The 23,730-nt window shown below is 37.7% G+C and overlaps 1 protein-coding gene across 1 annotated transcript in view; it reads left to right on the top strand.

The window, feature by feature from the left end:
* The first annotated feature begins 2,591 nt into the window (after window positions 1–2,591).
* The window catches only part of LOC121325075 (G protein-coupled receptor kinase 5-like), a 58,051-nt gene continuing 36,912 nt past the window's right edge, over window positions 2,592–23,730 (top strand). The window contains exon 1 of the mRNA XM_041267383.1: window positions 2,592–2,874. Coding sequence (XP_041123317.1) covers window positions 2,823–2,874 — 52 coding nt within the window. The 5' untranslated portion in view covers window positions 2,592–2,822. The remainder of the gene's footprint in view (window positions 2,875–23,730) is intronic.

The raw sequence follows: 23,730 nt of genomic DNA, 5'->3' as shown, positions 1-23,730 counted from the left end.
AACCAGTTGGAGACTACGGGCTCACAGCAGAAGCGCAATTATGACCTTTGGGCCTGGGGGCGGCACTTTGAGAGTAGAGAGCTGGTCTGGGTCTACAGCCCCAAGAGGAAGCAGGGCCATTGCTTGAAGCTCGACAGCCACTGGCTTGGACCATGCCTGGTCCTGGAACGCATTGGAGAGGCGGTGTACCGGGTCCAGCTGCCACCCTTGGGAGGCCGGGTAGTCCTCCACAGGGATCGACTTGCCCCCTACAGAGGACAAAATCTGGCATGGCCTGACCCAGCGGTACTGGTCCCTTCTTACCTGACAGTCCCCTTTCACCGTCCCCTGCCCCTGAAGCTCTTCAGCCCCTTGTTCCACAATCCCCGTTGCCCAGGAGTCCCCCACCACTTGCCCCTGACAGCAGTCTGCCACTGGCAGTAGCTGAGAGCCCCGGACCATCAAGGAGACACAAGATCCCGGGTTATTTTTAGGACTTTGCCAGTCCGTCGAGGACTAGGAACAAAGGGGGGTAGGGGAGGGGGCTGTGTAACAACCCAGGCATTTGCGCTTCAAAAAGGATTTGGTGACTGTCCTGTTTGTTTGTCCTTTTATGTTTGTTTCACATGTTGTACTGTTTTGCTGTGCCACGCCACAAGCTAACAAGGGGAGGGGGGAGTGTTGATTTCCTGTCACTCAGGGGTCACCAATCCTGGACATGCATTTACACAGGTTTCGTTTCCCTGGGTTTTCATTCCCAAGGGAACTTCCCATGTCGAAATATCCTCACACCGTGCCATCTTATTGTGAAAGTGACAAAGAATTTGGGGGGGAAAGAACACACAGCAGGAAGCAAAAATCTGTAAAGCTTAATAAATATGGACACAGAACTATAGGTGACTTTTCTTAAACATTCACTTTAGTGGAAAGTGTTTTTGTTTCCTAAAAGGATTAAACAAATCATATTATTAATTAAATGCTTGGCCTTTTGTAGGTAAACATGAGTGGATGTTTGGATCCTACTTGCAAGCACTGCAAGTTATTTTTTGTGCTGGGTGTTGATTACAGACATAGTTTTCACATGTTGAGTCCACTGAACACACCTTTGCCATTTCTGACGATCAGTTAAACTTGAATCAATCGAAGTCGACATATATATGTAACACTTTTGGAAATCGTAAAATCTGTCAACTCTTGAAGGAAAACGTGCAACATATTTGTTTAAAAGAATCATTTAATTAATAAACACAGAAGTTAAACATTGCACAACACAAAGTATTTATGGAAATATTTTGTTGGCTATTGCCACTTTAATGTGAGGGATCTCACATGTTTTAGCTGCTAAAGGTTCATTTTGAACCCGTCTTGGTTTAATGATGTTCTTGTGCAGTTCATTAAAATCTCAACCTGATCTTGATCAATTTCTTAAAATACACTTTACATCATTTTTTTTTCTTTTTTACCCCTTCACCGTTTTTCTACACCATCAGAGTTAAAAGGAAAACGTCATGCACATTTTGGGTGTCATAGCATGGTGGCTACAAGTGATTGTGATATTCAGTAGTGTCTGAATCCTTTTGTGGCATTATTGCACAAGTGCAAACAATAAACCTGACGAGGATAGTATAACATTAGGTAGCACAGAATGTGTACCTACCCACACAGTATGTAGTTAACCCTGCTTATCGTGACCTCTAGGAATGTGTTTACATAGGGATTCATCCATGTGGCTACCATAGATGAGCGGTGCTTTAAACAGGCAGTCTTTAATATAGGTTAGACAAGACTGTAATCACTCTCATAGTCTTCAGTTAGGATCATGTTGCATATAGAGTTAGTTACTGCTTCTGTTTGTGCATCCAGGCAGTGGGTCAAACTCCATCCAATTATGTTTCCCTAAACTACAATATTGCTGACTTCAGAGTTCAGGTTAATCCAAGGTTTAGGCTTTGTATCCTGAATACGCGCACAAAGAAAATGAGCACAGGGATGGAAACATTGTTATTTAGGGTTGCTGTAAATCCAGGAGAGATTTGCCACTGTTAAGGACCTTCTTTTCAAATAAATGTGTCTATAGTTCCAAGACTTTAACAACCATACAGTAGTTAATAAGAATCTAATTATTACAATACAATTAATAACGTAGATGGATTCTCAACTTAAACAGCAAACTTGATCAAAATCGATCAAACCCCCCAAAAATCCTGCCCAGGTAAAAAGAAAATCTTCGCCAAAAACTTAATGCATTTAAAACACACACACACACAGTTATTAAACACAACTATGTCCCTTTGTAAAACATATATAATGTTTAATAATGTAAAATTATTGGTTATGCAAAATTATTCTGGCCATTTTGAAGTAAGCTCCAAACCATCCTGCTAAGTTACTGAGTTAAAAAATAGATATCAATAAGTATTGAAAACGGCAGGCTGCTTTCTGTATAGAATAGCTTAATACAGGCGTTTTACTGAAATGACAAATACCATGCTTCCATCAAAGGCAGTGTTTCTGGTGTAAATGATCTTCGCGTTCTTATTGTGTTGTACTGAGCGGTCCATTGTGTGGTTTGTAAGATGATCCCTCCCACTGGGGGCTTCCTCTACTCGGTGAGGGAGTGAGCAAAGCAGGAAGGGAGGCAAGGCATAGAATGCTAAAAAGGGTATTAAACGTTCAAAGAGTGCTAAAAGGTGGGGGGTTAACATGAGAATGGAGAGGTACAGTTAACCTGCTATGTGCCAGATCACTATTTACATTGATCGTCATCATCATCGCCGCAACCAGCTTCATCTTTCTTATTAAGTGAAATGTATCAGGTCTGCATGGAATCCTACTAATTAAGCATGGAGATTGAAAACATCGTGGCCAACACCGTGCTGCTGAAAGCCAGAGAAGGTAAGCAACACAGAGACATTTACGTGAAAGAAAAAAGACAAAACCATAACAAATGTATTGTCTACAGCTAGCCTGGCTCTGGGTAACGTTACAGTGTGGGCTGCACGCAGTCCTTTTAGTTTGTGCTTACCCTATTTTTATAATAATAAATAAAATGCCAGTGGCATAAGGAAAAAACAAACAAAAACAAACAAACATCCAAGTTCCATTTGCTATGTATCGGTAACATAAAATGAATGGAAGATTACTGTTGTGCCGTGCGAGATAAGTAGCCTACTGTATGCATGCTGTGCTGAACGAATCATGATAAAAATGCAAAACGAGTTGTCTGTCTGCGTGTGTGCGCGTGCAGTTAGCACCAAGTAGCTGTTTTAAATGAAGATTGTGTCTTAAAATTCCCGATTTGAGGACGTTTAAAAGAACGATCGAATTCCCATGCAGTGCCGGAGGTATACATCACAAACATTCATAGTTTTTAAGGTTCAATAAGTAAAACGTAAACGAAACACTGTAGTCCTCGTTTTCCTTTTGATACATCTTAAGATGTGCGCCAAGGCCTCATGAAGATTGCGAGCGGAGAAGCTCCTGCTGTAAATGCCAGCTCAGTGATCTTTACCTGGGAATGGAGCTAAAGCTATAGCACCGGGCTGTTAGTACAAAGTGACCATTTAAAAAGAAAGAAGAGTGTAAAACACGTATAGATAGATAGATAGACACACACACGCAGAATAATTGTAGCGGAACGGTTAAAGACACGTTGATACTGTGAATATTTACGGCTGCATGTTTAACAGAGCAAAGTTCCTTGTAACACGCAATAGTGCAGAACATCCAGAAGGCTCATTACTTTAAAGGGTGGTGAAGCGCTCTCAATCGGGAAGATGTAATGCAGCTGAGCTTGACTAATTGAGGTTTACTGTGTTAAAACCCAGTTCTGAAAAGCAAGGCGTCTGATATATTTGTGTTTTGAAGTGCAGTGAATGTTCAAAGGTGTTTGTTCACGCCTGTCTGCTGAAGAGTAGCTATAGATTTTTATTTTTGTTTTACTGTTAGCTGGAGCACTTTAAATTTACAACACACTCACTATTTGACAGTAATGTATCCATGGCGCTTGATTATCTTAAAAAAAAAATTGTTATTTGCGAAACATTTTTTTCCCCCTTAAGATGACATTGCAATTATAATATGTTGTTTCCAGCTTTACAATCTTAATTAATTATGCTGTGTTCTCTTAGATGCAGGTAGCCTCAGTCCTGAAAGAACACAACGCTTGGTTATTCATAGAGACGATGAAAGCCTGCCATATAGATGGATGTGCTTTTTTTTTTCTCTGTCATTTCAGATTTGAAAGAGTTGTATATTGGAGTGACAACGTTAAACTATTATAGAACAATTTAATAAAGTAACCTGCTAAGATTGCGTTCTTAAAGATAGGTTCACAATTCTGAATTCTAATTATATATATATATATATATATATATATATATATATATATATATATATATATATATATATATATATATATATATATATAATTTTATAATTGATTAGTTGTCCTCGTCAATGACACACTTAGAAAACCACCCACAGTGATGCCACCCTTAAAAGGCTGTTGATTTGCAGTAACCTGACTCAAGTTGTGTAGGTATGAACGGAAAACTATACTGGGAGAAACTGTTTGTACAGGTTGTTTCTTTCATTCTAAAAATATATGAGGAAGAAAGTTGGGTTAGGGTTGAAAATGATAGATGGAGAGTGTGACAGCAAACCCTTGATTTTTTATTTTATCTTTTATTATGGCCTGATTGGCCACTTATCAGTAAGTTATAATGCCATCAGTGAAGGTGCTGGTCATTCTTTACTGTCTGCTTTAGCAGCACCTCGTAATGAAATATGTTGGAGCTTCTTCATCAGCGTTTTGATGCCCGGGCCCATTTTGAAGGCTAAAGAGAAACAGGTGAAATATGATCGTATTGCAGGTGTGGTTGCTGTAGAGTTCCAGTGTCTCCAGTGAAAGGTAAAGTAGGTGGATTTTAGTTTCTTCTGCAGTTCTAGGCCTTCTGTTTTCTGACTGGCAGAGTACTGACCAGTGCAAATGCAAAAACCTCAAAGGCCTACTATGTATTTTCTATGTGTGACATTCTGTCCTGCCAGATAGATGCACGTTATCATGTTTCTCCTAGGAAAATGGATTTGGAGCTACAGTACTGGAACTAGACTGTATTTTTACTATAACTAATTAATAAGTACTAGTGTCTGAATGTGAAGAAAACTCCCTCGCCAAAACAATATTGATCTAAACAGTAATTGGCAAGGCACTGGGGTTTAGTGATGGCCACTACTGTTAATGCATGCACAATTAACTTTATGCATGTTAAAAGACAGTGTCCCGTTATCACCTTGGTGCTTACTAATGGATGTCTATTTGTGTGCTAGGTAACTGGCTGCTTGTCTACTTAACAAAGAAGTCATCCAGGATAAATAAAAATTATTCATAGCTTTCCTACTCTTTTGATCCAAATTGAATGGTCATGATTTCAAAACATTTGGGTAGGACACTTATCAGTTAGTCTATAATTGTAATTTTCTCTACCAGAATGCAGTGGGGTAAATGGGCAAACCGTAATTTCTGGGCTCTGAAGATTGGACACCCCAGTCTATTCTGCTCTGTATATTAGACAGTCTCTTCTTTTCAGCCATCATTTTGGTGGATCTCTCAACAATATCCCTAGTGAAAGGCTGCTCCTTGGCTGCAAATCAAGCTCTTTGTGGATTACTTCCACGTGGCTTCAATTCTTGGTTTCAGAGGTACCAACTATCAGTAACATGTCACAGATGTTGCCCATTATGAGTGAACCTCCAATGGATAGATACAGCATATGTTTTACATATAAGGGACAGACTATTTATAGCATGTGCTATAAATTCCAGGCGTTTCTATTTTTTCATTTCGCTCTGTACATGACATTTATTGATATGAATAATTTTCTGACTGTAGTTTTAACTCCTAATATTGAACAGTTTTAGATTGTGAAATCATGCGATAGCCTATACAGCTATGAACCTGATTACGTGGTGTTGTGTGTTTAACTTGGTATGCGGGTTGACCAGTGTTATTGCTTAAAGAAAAGGTTAATAACTACTTACTCATAGATGTCTCGGTTCCTGGCAGTGTAGCTTAAAATACATGATTTAATTTCCCATGGTTTCAAGGTTCAATCAATGGGAACTCTAATGTTGTGGTTATTGGAATTCCTTTTATTCATCTTTAACTGTAGCTAATTGGAGTCTCTTTTACTGCGTACTGTGAGATTTAACATCATCGGAGAGCGTGTAGGGTTTCTCATTGCACTCACTCACCCCTCCACCCTGCCCCTGACAGCAGGTAAGATTAATGTAGTTCAGTCCCCATGCCCAGCCAGTACTGATCAAAGGTCCTATTAAAGTGGCCAGGCAGTACCATAAAAATTATCCTATAGGTCACTTTGAAGTAAAAGTCGCTCCCCCTTTTTTGAGACTTACATTTTAGGAAAAACCCCTTTTTTGTGTTTAAAATACTTTTTTTTTCACTTGATTTTTTTTCCTCCAGTCTTAACACAATATATACAGAAAGCCACAGGTTTAGTTGCGAAATAACCCTTGTTTGCAACATTTTATTCCATTAATAATTTTAGTGTTTTTGTTTTGTTGTTTTTAGTTAAACTGCTAGAAACTATTAATTTTTTTAACATTTCTAAATAATTGGTTCAAGTAAATTTAAGTGCAATGTCAAAATACATATATATATATATATATATATATATATATATATATATATATATATATATATATATATATATATATACTACAGTACTGTAAATACCAGTAGTAACAGTGTAATCCACTGACATGCACTTCACACGAAAAAGACACACACAAACACGGTTAGAGTGAGTGCTATTAGTGTAAGTGGTGAATTGCAAGTTTAAACGTGCACAATGGTGAAGTCCAGGTTTATTTGCTGGTTATTTAGCAGCAGCTCCTGGAGTTTAGCCTTCTATATATGATAAATGTGACAGTTTAATAGAGAGACAAAACAAAACATAAAAACTCATGGTTTCTTTTTACACCGGTATGTCCTTTACAGGTCTTTCCGTAACCATAACAAAGGAACAGATTGCTTAGCCACATCCCCTGATGTACCTTCAGTCACGCCCTCTTTGGTAGCGCGTGCAATCACGTATCCTCCAATCCATGACTGACACATCGCATACCGTATTAAGGCGATGGCTTCTGGTATTGTGACTCCGCCCCCTTTCTGGATGGTCGACTTCCAGCTGACCCTGGAATGAACTGCCAAACCATCCAGCCTGGGCACACTGTTATACAGCGCCCTCACAGGTCGGGAGGGAGATTGTTGACTAGGATTCATTCACTGACTATCGCAGTACTCCATTCAAACAAAATGTTTTCTCTATTGAGCCATAAATACTTTCCTCTTGTCCTCTTGTTTTTCTTTTGCCATATTTAAGTTTGCCTTTGTTTCGTCTCCAGTCACGTTCTATTTTTTTAGCATTGCAATTGCCATGCATTTCGGCAGTTCAACAATGCGCAATTTCAAACTTGTACAGATTATTTTTGTTTTTTGTCTGACTGCTCTACTTTGTCCAGTCTCAAAGACACCTACATTATAGTATAGTATTGTAGTTACAACGAACGGAAGACTTGATACCTTTTTAACGAATAGCTGCTTTCTACGGATGCCAGGGGTGGGTTCAGTCTGAATGTTGACAAATCAATGGCTTGGGAGGGTGGGAATAAGGAAATTCATAGAGATTGACAGTGAAGCAGTATAGCTGTGATGTTTTTCATATATCGAAGATTGATAACTTTATCCACCATTTAGTTTTTCTCCAGGTTCACCCGTCTGAGTCGAGAGGAGGTCATTCAAGAGTCTGAAACCTTACATTTTAACATTCAAAATGACACAGGGTATTGAGAGTAAGAAATTCAAACTTTTCATTAGAACAGTGGATTTATAGAATAAAATAGAAAAAAAAAAAACCAAAAACTGTCAGTTAAGTTTGTGTGGCTGTAGTAATCCCAAAAGCATACTGTACTTATTAGCGATCCACTGTGTTCTGTGGTTTATCACCCTCCGATTCATTAAGAATAAGATAGATATTTGTTTATTTATTTATTGCATTTATATACCGTTTTTTATTCAAAAGTATCACAAAGCACTGTACAGTACATAGCAGAAAAAGAACAAACCACAATACATTTGTATAACATGTCACACATACAACTGCCACAGTCAGACCATTTAAAAAATAACAGTATACACATAATAATACAAAAGCAGCAATTTTTTACATTAAAACCCACTAAGATAAGAAAGCCATTTTTATAAACATGCATATATAAACAGGAAACCACATGCATTACAACAGGAAGTCTTTCTTAAGACTGGGTTGTCTAAATAGATGCACAGGGCTGCTGAGGTGTACAATATTCAGTTCAGCGATAAAGCATGCCTGTGCACTGACGAAGCATGTAAAAAGGATACAGGGGCATTCATGTACTGGGCTGTATGAAGAAGGCTCAGATTGCCTAGTGAAGCACAGAGATGCTGATTGAAGAAACGTGTCTTTAGTAGTGTGCTGAAGGAAGGGTACCCTTTTGAAATAGTATCAATTAAACAATTAAAGAGAGGAAGTAAAGGATTTCATTTATAGTCAAGGGTGCTTTTTTTTTTTTTTTTTTTTTTTTTAGCTTTACTAGGTACTTTGATGAGCACTTATTGGGAATAATAAATGGGGGCACCCACCAGGCCACTGTGCTGACCAGATAGACTGCCTGCTTGGTAGAGTTTTCAGCAGTATATGTGTGTTGCCGCTCAGTGGTTTGAGTCTTCCTTTTATAGCTCCTGTGCAGCAGTTCAATTGAAAATGCATTATGGAAACATTCCGGTAGAATTCCCTTGTTCGCTGGGAGTGATGTGCTTTGATCTGCTAGATAAGATCCTAGATGCATTAGCTTCACAATCTACGTTTGTACTGCCCTGCAGTATTCATAGTTTAGAAAAAGGTTGCCCAGTGAACATTTTGAAGAGAATGTTCTTGTTTAAAAAGATCACACTGTAAATAGTTTGATAACGCTCCATTGAACTTGTCAGAAAGCACACACAAAGTATGGTGTAAGTACATATTGTTGGTGTTTGCATAGTACCTATAATTACATTTTTCCATAGCAGTAAAAGATGAAGGTAAGTCAGTGATCATTCATTAGTCCCAGTATCTGAACAATGGACATCTGTTTCATTAGAATCTCTTCCTGGGTGTAATGTATGTTCCGAGTTATATAGTTTACAGTCATCAAAGATTAGTCTCATTTCATTTCTATCGAAAGCATAACAGAAAAAAGTAAATGTAATGTAATCCGAATGTCCCATAACACACTGTGGCAAAGTGGTTGATAGTGTGCAGGTGCAGGTGATCAAAGAACAGACAGACAATTGTAATCCAGGTGCAAAGGTTTGTTTTTATTTCTTTTCAGTCCAGTCCTGATGGTGAAACAAACAGTCAGTAATAATGCTGGCAAGTAATACAGCGGCGTGTATTACTTACATTTATAGTCTCCCAAGAGTCCCAAAATAATAGTCCTGTTTTTGTATCCCCACATTAAACACAAAACACATACACAAGTCCGGTTAGTGCGTGAATTAGTGATTGTGGTGCAGTACAATTTACTGTGATACAAGTGAAGTGCTGTTCTGGGTTTGTGCTTTCCTCTGGCGACAGCTCCAGAACGTGTTAGCTGTCTGGTGATACAAGTAACAAATAGAAAAACAAAACAAAACACTCACGATTTGTTTTCACAACAAACACAGGTCCTTCCGGGACACTTTACAATAACCAAAACGAAGGAACAGATAACATCGCTTCGACCCCTATTTATACCGTCACTCATAACCCCTTGGTAAACAATTGCAGACGCTCCTCCAATCCACGGCTGCCACATCATTTCCCTTCCGGGTTAATGAGTTAGTGTACCGAAGCTCCGTCCCTTTTCTACATGACTGACTTCCTTTTAACCCTCGGAACGAAGTGTCAGGCCAAGTAGTCCAGAGTACTCTGTTCCTGTTACTTAGTGCATTCAGGGGTCGGGAGGGAGATTTACCACCAAGAATCATTGTCTTTCTGTCACACCCACATAATTAAATTTATACATTATGGATCAGATTAAGTAAATGTTTTGCTGCAGGGCAATAGATTGAGCAAGACAGTGCTTCCATAAATGTGTAGTTGCATTAGTTTAAGCAACTGCTCAATCACCTCAATTAGAGAGCTGGATGGGTGTTTGCCTGGTATGGCGGTTTTGGAGGAATGGTCCATTCTAATAATCTGCAGTTATGGATGTTTAGTTTCCCCAACATTATAAAGATCAATACAGAATTTTAAATTAATCCAGCATGTTGTTCCACATAAACGATAACCATAGGTGATGCTTCAAAATAAATTGCCCAAACCCTCACACGAAATTGTTCTGACCAACACAAAAAATATTTGTGACAGAAGAAGATCGAATTTTTTTTCTTCCCCACAAGTGCTCAAAGCAGGTCTAACAGACATTTCTCGTGTTTCTACTGCGCAGTGCTGTAGTACAGATACAGCATTTAGTTGCATTTCAGTGTCATTGGAGGAGACAATGCTGGTTTAATGTCAATTCTCCCCACAGCCCGGAGCCCCCCATACTGCTGAATCCTATTCTCTCATTCCCTTGCCTGGAACATCCTCGTCGCAATTTCTAGCTTGATCTCAATCTGATTTTACAGAACTTGTGGCAAGATATTTTCGTAACATTCTGTCTGTTTTCACGCACCACCGTTTTGTGAGAATTTGATAACACGCTACAGTCAGAACATCCTTCCATTGACTGTTTAAACAAATGCCACCTTTCAGAACACTGTTTGTGGTGCCAGATTATGAATGTTTCTGAAGTTTTTTTTGTGATTTTTCCAGTCATTTGCCCCATTTTCAATGAAAGCAGGGTCTTTTGAACTTCTGAAAGTGTCTGCAAGGAAAGCAGAAAACTGCATCTGCCTGCTTACTGTACTCCAAATATGAATATGTATTTTAATATTCTGATGAAAATGAATGGTTTTGCTTACCAAAAACAGTTTTCAGATACACAGTTAAACAAGGCTATTATGGTCCTTTTGTAGTATCACCAGGGTTCAAAACACAGGATTTAGTTGCAGTCAATGTCATTCGAGGAGACAATGTTTGGCTGGTTTAATGTTCATTCTTCCCTCCGATCTGAGCCCTGTATTGATATTCGAAAGTTTACGTTAGGAATGCAGTTATTTTTTTTGTAAATATACATTATGAAATATGTTGAATGCGCCTGATTATAAGTATGATGGTAAGTGCGTGTTTAGAAGATTAATAGTCAGTGTTAATAATTGATTTAAATTGGTGTGAAGTGATGGAAATGGTGTTCGAAATTGGTGTAGGTACTGTAGGACTGCAGAACAGGTTAACGGATTTACATAATGGGCATAACATGTTCTAAAATACAAGCTAGTGCTATATTAAGCTTCATTTATTTGGCCGCCTTGTGTTGGGGAAAAAAACAATGTGAAATATATATCTACCATCCCTGAATGGTTTCGAGGTCTGTTTTGGGCTATAAATTATACAAGTTCTCAAAAAGACGCAGGAGAATGAAGTTATTATCCTGTCATTTTAAATTCCCACTCTGTTGATTTACTTAAGAGTGAAATGTTTAAGAGGTTACATTTAAACCCTGTGACATAGCTGGCTGACTTAAACGGTCTTTCTCTTCTTTTTTTTACTATCAGTTCACCACATTACAGCAACAATGAAAGTAAACTGCTAATCTACTAAAATATGGTCTGCATTTTCAGATTTAATTAAAAAAATGACCCTGTGTGAGACAAGTATATGAAATATATAGAATGACGCTGTACAGTACAATCTGTTATCAACTCCACAAGAGGGCTTGCCACTCTGACCTTGAGTGGGTGACAAGTGAATCCCAAATCTATGCTTTTAAACATTTCTGATGCTTGTATGGGGATAGTTAGAAATACTGCAAGTGGATTTGTTTTCGTTCAGTGACTTTCTGTCTGTCATGTGTTGAAATGTGGTTCTTCATCCTTTTCTCCTGCAACCGCCCCTACTTTATGAGGTGAAATGGAACATCATTATTAGAGGGTGTTTTTGTTTCATGGGCATGTGATGTACCAGGGTCCTGTTTTTTTAGTGTGAACTGCTGTACCCATAACTGTTGGCTTGTCTGTATTTTTTTTTAACTTTTTTGTTTTAACTTGGCTGTCTTGGAAGTGAATACAAACATTAAAAGTAAACAAGAACAAGTATTTCAGAAGCCAAGCCATGTGAAAGTTGAAATACTCCACACCCCTTTTTATAGGGCTCTTCATTACTCACTCATATTGGCTCTACCATACAATAACTGGGGGAAATAACTGCAGCCCAAATCTTTCTCGCTTGGCACATTAAAAATGAGATTTACAATCTGTCTCGTGAACCTGGTTTAAAACCTACTGTACCGGTTAAACTGTAACCTACCTGGCTGAAATTCTGAAAGCTTGAATCACATCGCAAGCATAGTCTTCCTTGTTCAGAACTGAACAGATTCAATTATTGTAGCCTGTCTGCATATGACATGCCTTTTAAATCTGGAATAATTCTGGTCACTCTTCTTTGCACTCTTTCTAGAGCAGCAATACCCTTTTTGTAGCAGGGTTGAGCAGAGCTGAACACAATATTCTAGATGAAGTCTTACTATTGCATTGTGCAGTTGTAACGTTACTTTCCTTGATTTCAACACTTTTCGCTATATAGCCGAGCATTTTGTTGACCTTTTTTTTATAGCTTCCCCACATTGTCTAGATGACGACATTTCCAAGTCAACATAAACGCCTAGATCTTTTTCATAGATTCCTTCTTTCAGTATCTCCCATATGGTATTTATAATGCACATTTTTATTGCCTGCCATGTGTCTGCCTAGTTTTTGTATTTTATTGTATTGTATTGTATAATTTACTTCAGAAGACAAGCAACAAAATGTGGCAATATAACATGTAGCTTGTATCATGCAATTTGCCTTAACTGTAACAAGTTTTAACATCCTGTTTTTTCTTAAACATGACACCTTCATTAGAAAGCAGCGTGATTAATGTTTAAAAAAATCACCTGCTCTTTCCATTCGGAGTAGAGATCCACTACCAGCCAACTTGACACAACTGTGGGAAGCATTGGAGTCAACATGGGCCAGCATCCCTGTGGAACGCTTTTGACACCTTACCTCCATGCCCTGACGAATTGAGGTTGTTCTGATGGCAAAAGGGGGAGCAACTCAATATTAGGAAGGTGTTCCTAATGTTTTGTACACTCAGTATATACTGTAAACATTCATCATATGTTCCAATATATACAGCTATGGCCAAAAGTTTTGCAGCATTAGAATTTTAGGATTAAGACATCATTAAAACCAATCAATAACTATATGAACATAATTTAGATATTTTATTTAACATCATGTAACTAAAGAAACTACAGAATTATGTCGTAAAAGTTTAAGGGAAGCCATAGGGTAGTACAGTATTTCATGTTAGATTTTGAATTGCCACATTTTTCAATTCATGTTAGTTTTTCATTAAGCATATGGGAAGCTGGAAAGCAGTAAGTAATTCAATGTTAACATACTATTATTTGGCAGGTTTCATTTGACTTTATGAAGCAAGATGTGTTCATTCTTTCGGGTGACTTTTTTGGCCACAGCGGTGGAATGCCCCCTAGCGATTTATAACAGCAGCCTGCGTAAAACAAGCAAAAACAAAAATGAATGGTATTCTTTACATCAGAAGCCTAAACGTCTGCTGGTATAGCAATTGGTATAGTTAGTGATTCTAACAAACGAATAGTACACAAACCGTGATGTTCTCCAGAAAACCACTCGAGAATTCAAGTCAAGTTGAAGAGCTTCACTGCAGCTGGATAAAGTTTTTATCACGCATACGATGCTGTTATACTGCTGAGTATTTTTGAAAATGGCCCTACTACGTGATGGTGACAGACTATTACAGTGTTGCCAGATTGGATGGGTTCACGACCAATTGGGCTTGTATATTTTGTATTGTGCGTATAAAAATGACTTTGGCCAGGTGCCTATTTTTTGGGCTAGTTTTGGGCATTTGTGCAGTTATTACATTTGGTTATATTTTGAATAGTTTTAAAATATATACAGTATTTTGCAAGCTATATGATATACAACCCTTAGTGTTTACATCACTGTTGCTAAACATTGTAACAGTAACACGCATCAATATCTGTGACGTGACGCACGTTCCATTGTTACTTTGGGCTAGAAACGTAGCGCTTTCTAAAAGGCACAGTCTGGTAACAGGCCTTATTGCAAATGAGAATTTGTTCTCAGGGGTTTTACTTGATTAAAGAAAAGGAATGATTGATTGATTTGTATCAGTGTTATTCCGCAATTAAAATAAAAGGCTAAAATTGAGTGTCACCCGCGTCACATTATAAGATATGCAAACAGTACTATTGGATAGCAGTTCAGCAAGCATTAATTGTTACACTTTCAAATTCGAAGAAAGTGCCATCAATCAATAATAAACAAATGTAGGCCTACCATTTTACTTTACACATTACAAATACATCTGTGTACTAATAATAAAAAACAAACAGTATTTATATTAGTTTATCATGTGATGTTGATTTAAAAGTGAGTTCCGATGTTTATTAAGAAAATACTCTTCAATTAATGACAGGTTTATTATAATACATGCAGGCAATCATGCCCCAAGCACAGAACAGGTCAGATTCAAAATTCCCCTCCACTGTTTCTGGTACGTAACCAATGGTAACGCGACCTGTTAATGGGTGGTGTTTTTATGTGCCCCCCCCCCCCCAGCTAAAGCCTTAATTTCAAAAGGTCCTTTGATATTCAAAGTAACCAGATCTTGTCCTGTTTCCCCAGACAGACAGGGTGTTGAAGGTGTGTGAGAGAGTTAAAAGAATTGTAAAATGGTTAAGAATGTCTGCCCATGTTGTTGCATGATCTGAGAGAGATTCTTAAACATGAAGGAACAGACAAGTTCAGTTTTCTTAATGGACACACATGCACCAAAATGAAAGCAGTGCGTGTGTACCCCAATGGAGATGTGTTGAAAAGATGTGATGATATGTGTTTGAGGAAGCCTTGAAAATGGCTCGTCAGCAAGAAATTACCATTTATGTTACCCAGCTGTTGTTGTGTTTATTATCTTGTGTGTGTCAGCCAACAGTTGTTTGTTGGAAAAGGTGCAGTTGGTTAATTTAACCATCTTCTCAAGAATATGCAACTTCAGATGACGTTCCCACTTGCTCTGCTAACCCTTATGCACTAACAGCGCATCGGAGATTTGTGACTTTAGTCACCCAAGTGCACAGGATGAGCGCTGTAAACAGACAGATCATTTAAACCAAGCTGAATAATATCTGCTGCTGTTTCTCTTTTCCATGTTACAACATCTCGAGTTAGCCTTTGTCACTTGGATGGATATTGCCAAACTCATTGACCTGATATTTAGGTGTGAGTTCTATAGTTTTCAGCAGTTAAAGAGCTTGCTGAGTAGTATAAATGCACTGGATTCTGAAGTAAACTGCAGCTATGTTTTAGCATGAATGTGACACTGACTGTGTGCCTTGTTCACCAGAAGGAGTTTTAATAAAGTATGTTTACTAAATTTAAAGCAAAATTGCCTGTGTCGATGACTATATATATATGTGTGTGTGTGTGTGTGTGTGTATATATATATATATATATATATATATATATATATATATATATATATATATATATATATATATAAAGTGTATTGATTTTGTTACCAAACAACCAAAAAAGCCTTACATGGTTTTTGCAAATGTAAAAATAAAAATTCCCCGACATGCGTAGAAAGATCAGTGTTTTTCCACATTATTCCGCAGCAAAGAGATTCCTAGGATCCCTGGTAATTAAGCACATAGAACACAAAAAAGTTTCAATTGCAAGTAGTGTAGCTGCTTATTTGCTATAATGGGGAACATCAGAGGTGATTGTGATGTCACAACTTACGCTCCTGATTGGGCAGGTTTTCAGGAAGGAGTGGGCGGGTTTTTGTGAAAAAGAGTTGGCAACCCTGCAGATGAATGTGACACTTCTATGAATATTCTAGATGGCGTGGCACTACAGGACTATGCTTGTTATGTTTTTTTTCTCTGGCCACATACCTGGGTCGTTTGAGTAACACAAGTCACTCATCACATTTTGGAGATGGACTGTCACTGAGTTGTCTTCTTTTTCCCCACGATGAGTGACTGTCTGATTCCGACAGAGATAAAGCTACGTCTTTGTTCAGGCTGTTAGACCTGGTATTAAATTCCCGTGAAAGGACATTGTTTTTTGCTTGATTTGCAGGAGTTAAAAATTACTTAAGCTGCTTGTTTCTCAGTTCTGATTCTTTTTTCTTTCTTCGTTTTGTGCTTTACATACGTGATGACCTGTGCAAGAGGTGTGTCGCGCGCACACTAGCAAACCTGTTCTATTATTATTATCATCGTTCAGCAAAAACAAAAAGAAAGTTTTGAAGTTTAACTGTTTAGGGTATGGTTTTAATGCAGGCAAAATCATAAATTAGTGAACAAATATTGTCAGATCTTCAACAGTCCCGGTTGCCCCCCCACCCCTGATGGCATCACTGGTTGTGGTTACCAAAAGCACAGGCTAGGACCTCACTTGTCATGGATATTACATCAGTGACATGCATCCCCCAACACAACTGTAAATACAAAATGTGAGTTTTGGTTTTCATTGCAAAAAATTACATGCAGATAGACTGGCAGATGGCCCCAGATTCTGATTCTCTATCCAAATAAATAAATAAATAAATAAATAAATAATTCAGCTTCGATTTTTATAACTTATTTTTGAGCAGATGCCCTTATCCAGGGCAATTTATAATTGTTACAAGACAGATCACATTATTCTTATATACAATTATCCCATGTGGAATACCCACAACCATCCGGTTAAGAGTCCAGAGCCCTAACCATTACTCCACACTGCATTTTGAGTGCACTTGCTTTACAAGCGACTAGCCTTGAATCAATTTACAAATACAGATACTGTACTTGTGCAAGTGGTACAGTGTGATTCAGTCATATCGGCCTCACATCATAAAACTGGTTAAGCCATGCATTGCCTTTGGGGGAATACAAACTGAAGTTGACAATGACTGCAGCAGCTTTAAAGCAGGTCCTACCGCTCAATATGACTGGATTAGAAAATGCAGGCTTTAGACTGGTATTATGTGGTTTGCAGTTCCAATGTACAGTTAGCCTCATAAGGAAGGACTTTTTGAGTTATGATCAGCCAGTGTTGTGCCACTCACTAGGGCTGTCGGAGCTGCAGGACTGGCATTCATGGAGCCACATGACTGGTTCTCATCCAAAAAATACCAGGGAGTAACCTTTGCACCCTTTCCCAGCTTCAAAAGACTTTCAGTTATATCGGTTTCATGTCATATCCTCAGGAAAGCTTTCACAAAAACAATGCCTAGACTCTGAGGCTGTGCTTTACCCGTTCTACAGTTTGAGCTGGAAGCTGAAGGACGCAAGGAATATTGATGAATTATTCATCCACATGAGGTTAGACCTGTGGTTCTTCATATAACACAACAGTTTATATCAGAGTGATTTTAAATATATATGACTGCCGTAATTAAAATTAGTACTAGGGTTGATTTCAAAATTAAAACATATAAAAACAAACATATCTAAAAAGACATATGACCTCCATGTACGATATTCTTTCTCTCACAGAACTCTTATTTAGCAGCACACAAACACAAAAGACAATGCACTCTGCTTTATTTCTCCAACAACGTTTATAAAGCAATTTTGTGCCTTGCATTCACTCAGTAATGCTGTCCATGTGTCATTGATTTACAGTAACTTTCCCTCGTGGTTCACTAAATGAGCATTCCTTGTAAACAAAACAGATGTTTGTAAGTGTGGAACAGCAAGAGGACATTTTTGTGACCCACTAAACCCATAATATCTCTTACACTGGTTGATTATTACTGTAGGCTGGAAGGAGGGTTAGGGTGTAAGCAACTCTAAACTATTCTATTCGGAATTTAAAAAGTATGATTACCTGTTTGAACCTGAAAGGATGATACAGTATATGCAATGAAATGATTTAGGATATGGCTGGTACATAGATCTGGACTCGAATTAGGCCAGTGGTGGGCTAGATGGATTTTTGTTGGATCTTTAAGCGAATCTGAATGTGTTTTTTTTTTCTTTTTTATGCATGAAAGTATCCACAAGCCAAATAAAGTTTCAAATGGGGCTAATTAATGCAATAATAGTCCATAACATAGAATCTGCTTCCTAGCATGTATAGTGTGTGAGCTTTGGGTTACATTAATTGTGTGTAGACAGGCGGCAGAAGCTCTGTATGTTTACAGAGAGTAGAGAGATTAATCTTTTATTGGCCATTTTTGTTTCCACATATGTACGCGTGTGTGTGTGTGTGTGTGTGTGTGTGTGTGTGTGTGCTTAAGTAACAAACAACCTGCTGAAGTCTAAAAAGTAGAGATCAAAATCCAGAAGTTAAGCTTCTGTGTGCTGAAACCTTTTCAGCTCCTTGTAAAGTCTGTACTAAACATATGTACAGATTCAAGAAAAATTGGACTCATGTTCCCTTTATTCACACAATGTTGACGTACGAGAGCCAAATACATGGCTTGTACAATAATTAGATTATTGATATAGCCTTTATTAAATCAAGAAGAAATATGGTGCCATTCATCTAGGAAATATGACCTGAAAGTTTGTAGGTTATCCAAGGGCTGCCCCAAAGCCAGGCCGGGTGGAGGTTCTCACAGATAGTCAAGGGAACTGAGATAATAGAGCTGCCTGTGAAACTGCAAACCCCTTTCACCTCCGCTGATAAATAAACCTAGCTGTGTTGTTATTTCAGCATTTAAATGATATTGCTGGGACTGGTAAAGAGGAATTCAAACAGACTATGGTTTCTTTTTTGATGGCGCAGTATTAGAATTAAGCCAGCATGCAATTTAATGGGTAATTCAGAAGCAGAATGTATACAATAATAATGGATTATTAGATTTCTACTACTTTAGTTCAAAAGGACATTGTGTAATGACAATGTCTACGGAAACAGCAGCAGCAGATGCACTGTAATGGATCAGGCTACACAGAGTTTCGGTCATTTTGCTCTAATGTCTTCTCGGAACAAGGACCCTTGAGATCGGTTTAAAATAGACACATTTAGAATGAGTTTCATCTCTGTTTCCCAGAAGACATTGTCTTTTAATGTTGGGGAATTGTTTGACTTTGTTCCTTGTAATACATGACAGCAAAGTTACCTAAAAAAAGAAGCATGCAGACCAGGGCTTCTGAAACTCGGTCCTGGGAACCCCCTGTGGCTGCTGGTTTTCATTCCAACCGAGCTCTCAGTTACTTAACTAGGCCCTTAATTGAACGGATAATTTGCTTAATTAGACCTTTTTACTTGTTTTCAGCTCTTGAACAGCTGCAATTTCAAGTTAGCTGTAACATTTGATAAGTAACTTGAACTGCAACTGTTTTAAAATCTGAAAGCAAGTAAAAATGTAAAATTAAGCAAATTAATAGTTTAATTGAGGGTATAGTTAAGCAAATGAGAGCTCGGTTGGAACGAAAACCAGCAGACACAGGGGGTCCACAAGTCCAAGTTTGAGAAGCCCTGATGTAGACACTTTAAAGAACCATCTGTAGTAGTTGGAATGTTTCACAGACCCCAATTTAGCACTAATCCTGGACTATTCAATGTTATGTTAGGTAAGGTAGTCAAAGATTCGTGCTAATTGGGGTTCAGACATTAACTTTTTGCTAGAATAACAGTGTTCAAAAATCTTGCCCTTTTATGTTTCAAATGCTCACTGCCTTGTCCCTACTTCACACTCTGTTCTGCTGTTTCCATGGTTACCTATGTATGCCAGCCTTGTTGCATCTCAAATGGATGCATACTGAATTTTTCAGGACCAATTAAACAAATTGGTTGATTAAATTGGCCAGGGCAGGAAATGGGCTTTAAACCAGTACCACTGCCAGGGTTAACAAATGTGTTTATGCTAAAGAGAGTTGTTTGTATGTGCCACTTGTTTTTATTTTAAGACAGGATGTTCAAAGTGCCCTTGCAAACTATTAAAAGTGCTAAGCTATTATTTTTGTCTAATCCCACAACAGGGTACTGAATAAAAAGAAAAATAGTAGCCACTGTCTGTGCTTTTAAAGTATTAGATGTGAAAAAGCATTCACACGTCCATAAATAGGTTAGCGAACAAAAACAACATGCAAACTGCTTTGAAGCATTTTTTGCTTTTAAAGTAAGCAAATATAAACTAAATTAATTAGGCTACAAATACACAGTGTTGTTATGCGGTTTGCTATAAGCCATCTCCACGCAAAGCTTTTTAAAATAAATAAATAAAAAACAAATGGTAAATGCACAGTAACCTGCAACTGATGGCTTCTTTCTTAACTCTAGAAGTCCCTGCCTCCCTGGTGTCCTATATAAAGCACTCATAGGTGACACACAGGGTACACACAAATACTGTGGAATTGAATATATTTGTGTACATATTTATAGTGGCTGGGGTAGGTTTCTTCTTTTATGATAAACATGTCGTGTTGATACCATCCTGTCAGGGGAAATAGGACTAGCTCTCACCATCATATGCCGGGTCAGTAATAATCTTTAGTGCCCAGGCAGTGAACTCTCAACTACATAAACATGGTGAATGCTATACGGAAGTCAAGAAGTGTATCTGAATGGCAGCTTTCCTGTGTTGTAGTGAAGTTCACTATCGATGACGTAAATCTGGACAATTATACATTTAACTCCTTGGGTGCCACAAATGAAAACAGAAGCACAGGCACACTCCATGTGAATAGTAGGGTGGTACTGCTGTAATGTGTTTAACCTCAGAAATAAAACATGAAATAGTTGATTGGATGGAACAGTATTGATTTCTCTAACATGCTGTGATATGTAGTGTTGTCTTCAGAACACTTAAATGTTTCTCAAACAGTATCCCTAATGATTGCTATTAAATATGTGCTTTCTATAGACTTGTAATTGTTTTGAAGTCTCTACTTTGGAGTCTCAAATTAAAATTAAAATAAATAATAATTTGAATAAAAAATGCTCTTACTGTTGCCTTACACAGTTCATAACCAAAACAATGACATGGAATTCCAACATTGTATATAACATTACAGTAGACTAAATTGTTAGATCTTTTGCCAGCGGAGATGGATTGCATTATGTGATGCTTGGAGTATGGAATGAGCGTGAAGACTATTCATAAAATTCTTTGGTGAAAGGAAAATAGATCTTGATATAAATCTAGTACCAAGTTACTCACAAAGCTAATTTAAGGTCTGTCACGGATAGCTTGCTGGTGACGTCTGACCAGGAAGAGCAGACACAACAATCTGGGTTGAAGCACTGATTCGCGTATTTAACAAGTGAAATAAAAGGTTTGAACACAGAACAGAAAACACTTAATACAAAACAAAACTGCACAGTGGCCAAAATAAACAGACAGATACAAAACACAGTGAACAAACAAGTGTCGTGTTGGTTGACATCCGGCACTATCAGCGATTGTAGTTTATATAAATGTCCCATGTCTCCTCCTCTTGCTCTTACTCCCTGAACACCCATCCCCGATCAGAAAAAGCGGCTGGTTTTTATATTGTGGTTGGGGGATTAACTGGCCATCAATTGCTTAGTTTATCCCTCAACCACATTCTGCACAGGCTTTCTCATACGTGTGGTCGACAGCGAATTTTAACTCCACCCATACTGTAAAACAATAATCAGAATAAAACAACGTTGAAACACAGAATACGCCAACCACAAGGTCTCAGAAATGTGGCCTTACTTGTTTGGTACATAAAACCTATTTATTAATTTTTTTTCATACATCTATATTAAAATCTGCCTTCAGTTATACTGTAGTCATGTTTTTTCAATCACCTGCAAAACTTTTGGATATGTAAAGTAAAGCTGTTTGTTTTCCACATAACCCTTCCCTTGTAACCAGTGGCTTCTGCTTTCTCATTTGGTAGCCTACTGTAGCAACTGAACTGTAATTTGAATTTAAATGCAGCTCACAAATCGGTTGCTGATGAAGTCATTATAAAGCCAGTTTCGCTTTTTACATGGTAGCTACAGTAGATGTTGCACCCTTTTAACACCGGACAAGAAATTTGAGACCTGAACTTTTTATTATTTGACCCAGATTTATATTAGAACTCATAAATCTGACCTACTTTTTTGTTTGTTTGGGTTTAAGAAACATGTGGTTGGTTTAACTCCAAATATGAACACCCATTAGATGATGGCTTAACTGGTTGTGTAGAACATTGGGAAATATTCCTTGGCAGAATTGATAAGGATACTATGAAACAATATTTATAGTGTAATAAGAGCTGTGAAAGCCACATCCATTCTTGAATCTCTAAAATTTCAAATGGAGTTTGAATTCTGTGCCAGAAAGAGATAAGAAACAGCTCAAACTACAGTATTTAAATTGTGGAAATGATCTTGTTACGGACCGTAACGAAACCAGTGGAAAATTAATGCAGAGCACATTTACTTACCTGGGAATGTATATAGTATTGCATTGTACAAGGAAATAATTAATTTTATTTTTATTTTTATAAAAGTGTTCTGTCAACTTGAATTTTACAATCTTTTTTCCCTCAACATAACTTGATGATGCCAGCAAATGCAAGTTTTACTGTCTCCAACATTTTGTCATTTTTATCTATTCTATTCTTTTTTTTCTGTTCTGCCTTCCTTTCAGTACAGGAACAGTTCTGCATTTCAGTACAGGAACAGGACATCTGGGATATATATATATTTTTTTGTCTCCACCCTCTGACTTCGTGGTTGCCCTGGTAACAGTTGATTGGTTCAGAATTGCAGATGGTGAGAAACAGGATCTGTACCAGATGACTTCTTCTGTACCCTAAATTAGTTGCTTTAAACACAAAAAAGAAAAGCTGCACAGTGTTATGTATTAGTGGACTCCTCAGTACTGCTTACTGTTAAGTGCACAGGGCAGTTTGACTATACTTGTATCCCAAGCAATGGTGGGCTGCTTTTTTTGCTTCACTGAAGAAGAAATATGACAGTCAGCAGTATGGCAATATATTAGTAATTACACTGTGATAGGCTTCAGGCCTTTAGGGTTAGGGTTCATTTTGTCTGACATACAGTATGTGGCAAGTCACGTACTACACAACACTGTCTACAGCTACGGCCACAAGTTTTGCATTACCCTTTAGAATTAACACATTTTGCTTCATAAAATCGGTCGAATGAAACCTGCTGAATAATGTTACGTTAACATATTGAATTTCATATCTCCATTTCCATATACTTAACTAAAAAATTATAAAAATTGAAAAATGTAACATTTCGAAATCTAACATGAAGTACTGTACTACTATTATGGTTTCCAGTAAATTTTTGCGATATCATTTTGTAGTTTCTTCAATTTATATGATGTTAAATAAAAGATCTGTAGTAAATTATGTTCATATATATGCTTCAATCGTAACATTTTAGGTGATAACCTTTGGCCATAGCTGTACACTCAAACAGCAGAAACTATACACTGTAATAATTCAGTATTACTAAGCAAATATGTGTCATTTTAAATACTGTGTTGGCTGATTTGGTGGATACAGGCTACATGT

Source organism: Polyodon spathula, chromosome 1, assembly GCF_017654505.1.
Source record: "Polyodon spathula isolate WHYD16114869_AA chromosome 1, ASM1765450v1, whole genome shotgun sequence".
Lineage (NCBI taxonomy): Eukaryota > Metazoa > Chordata > Actinopteri > Acipenseriformes > Polyodontidae > Polyodon > Polyodon spathula.
Note: the sequence above shows the minus strand (reverse complement) of the source record. Positions and strands in the feature narration are given on the sequence as shown.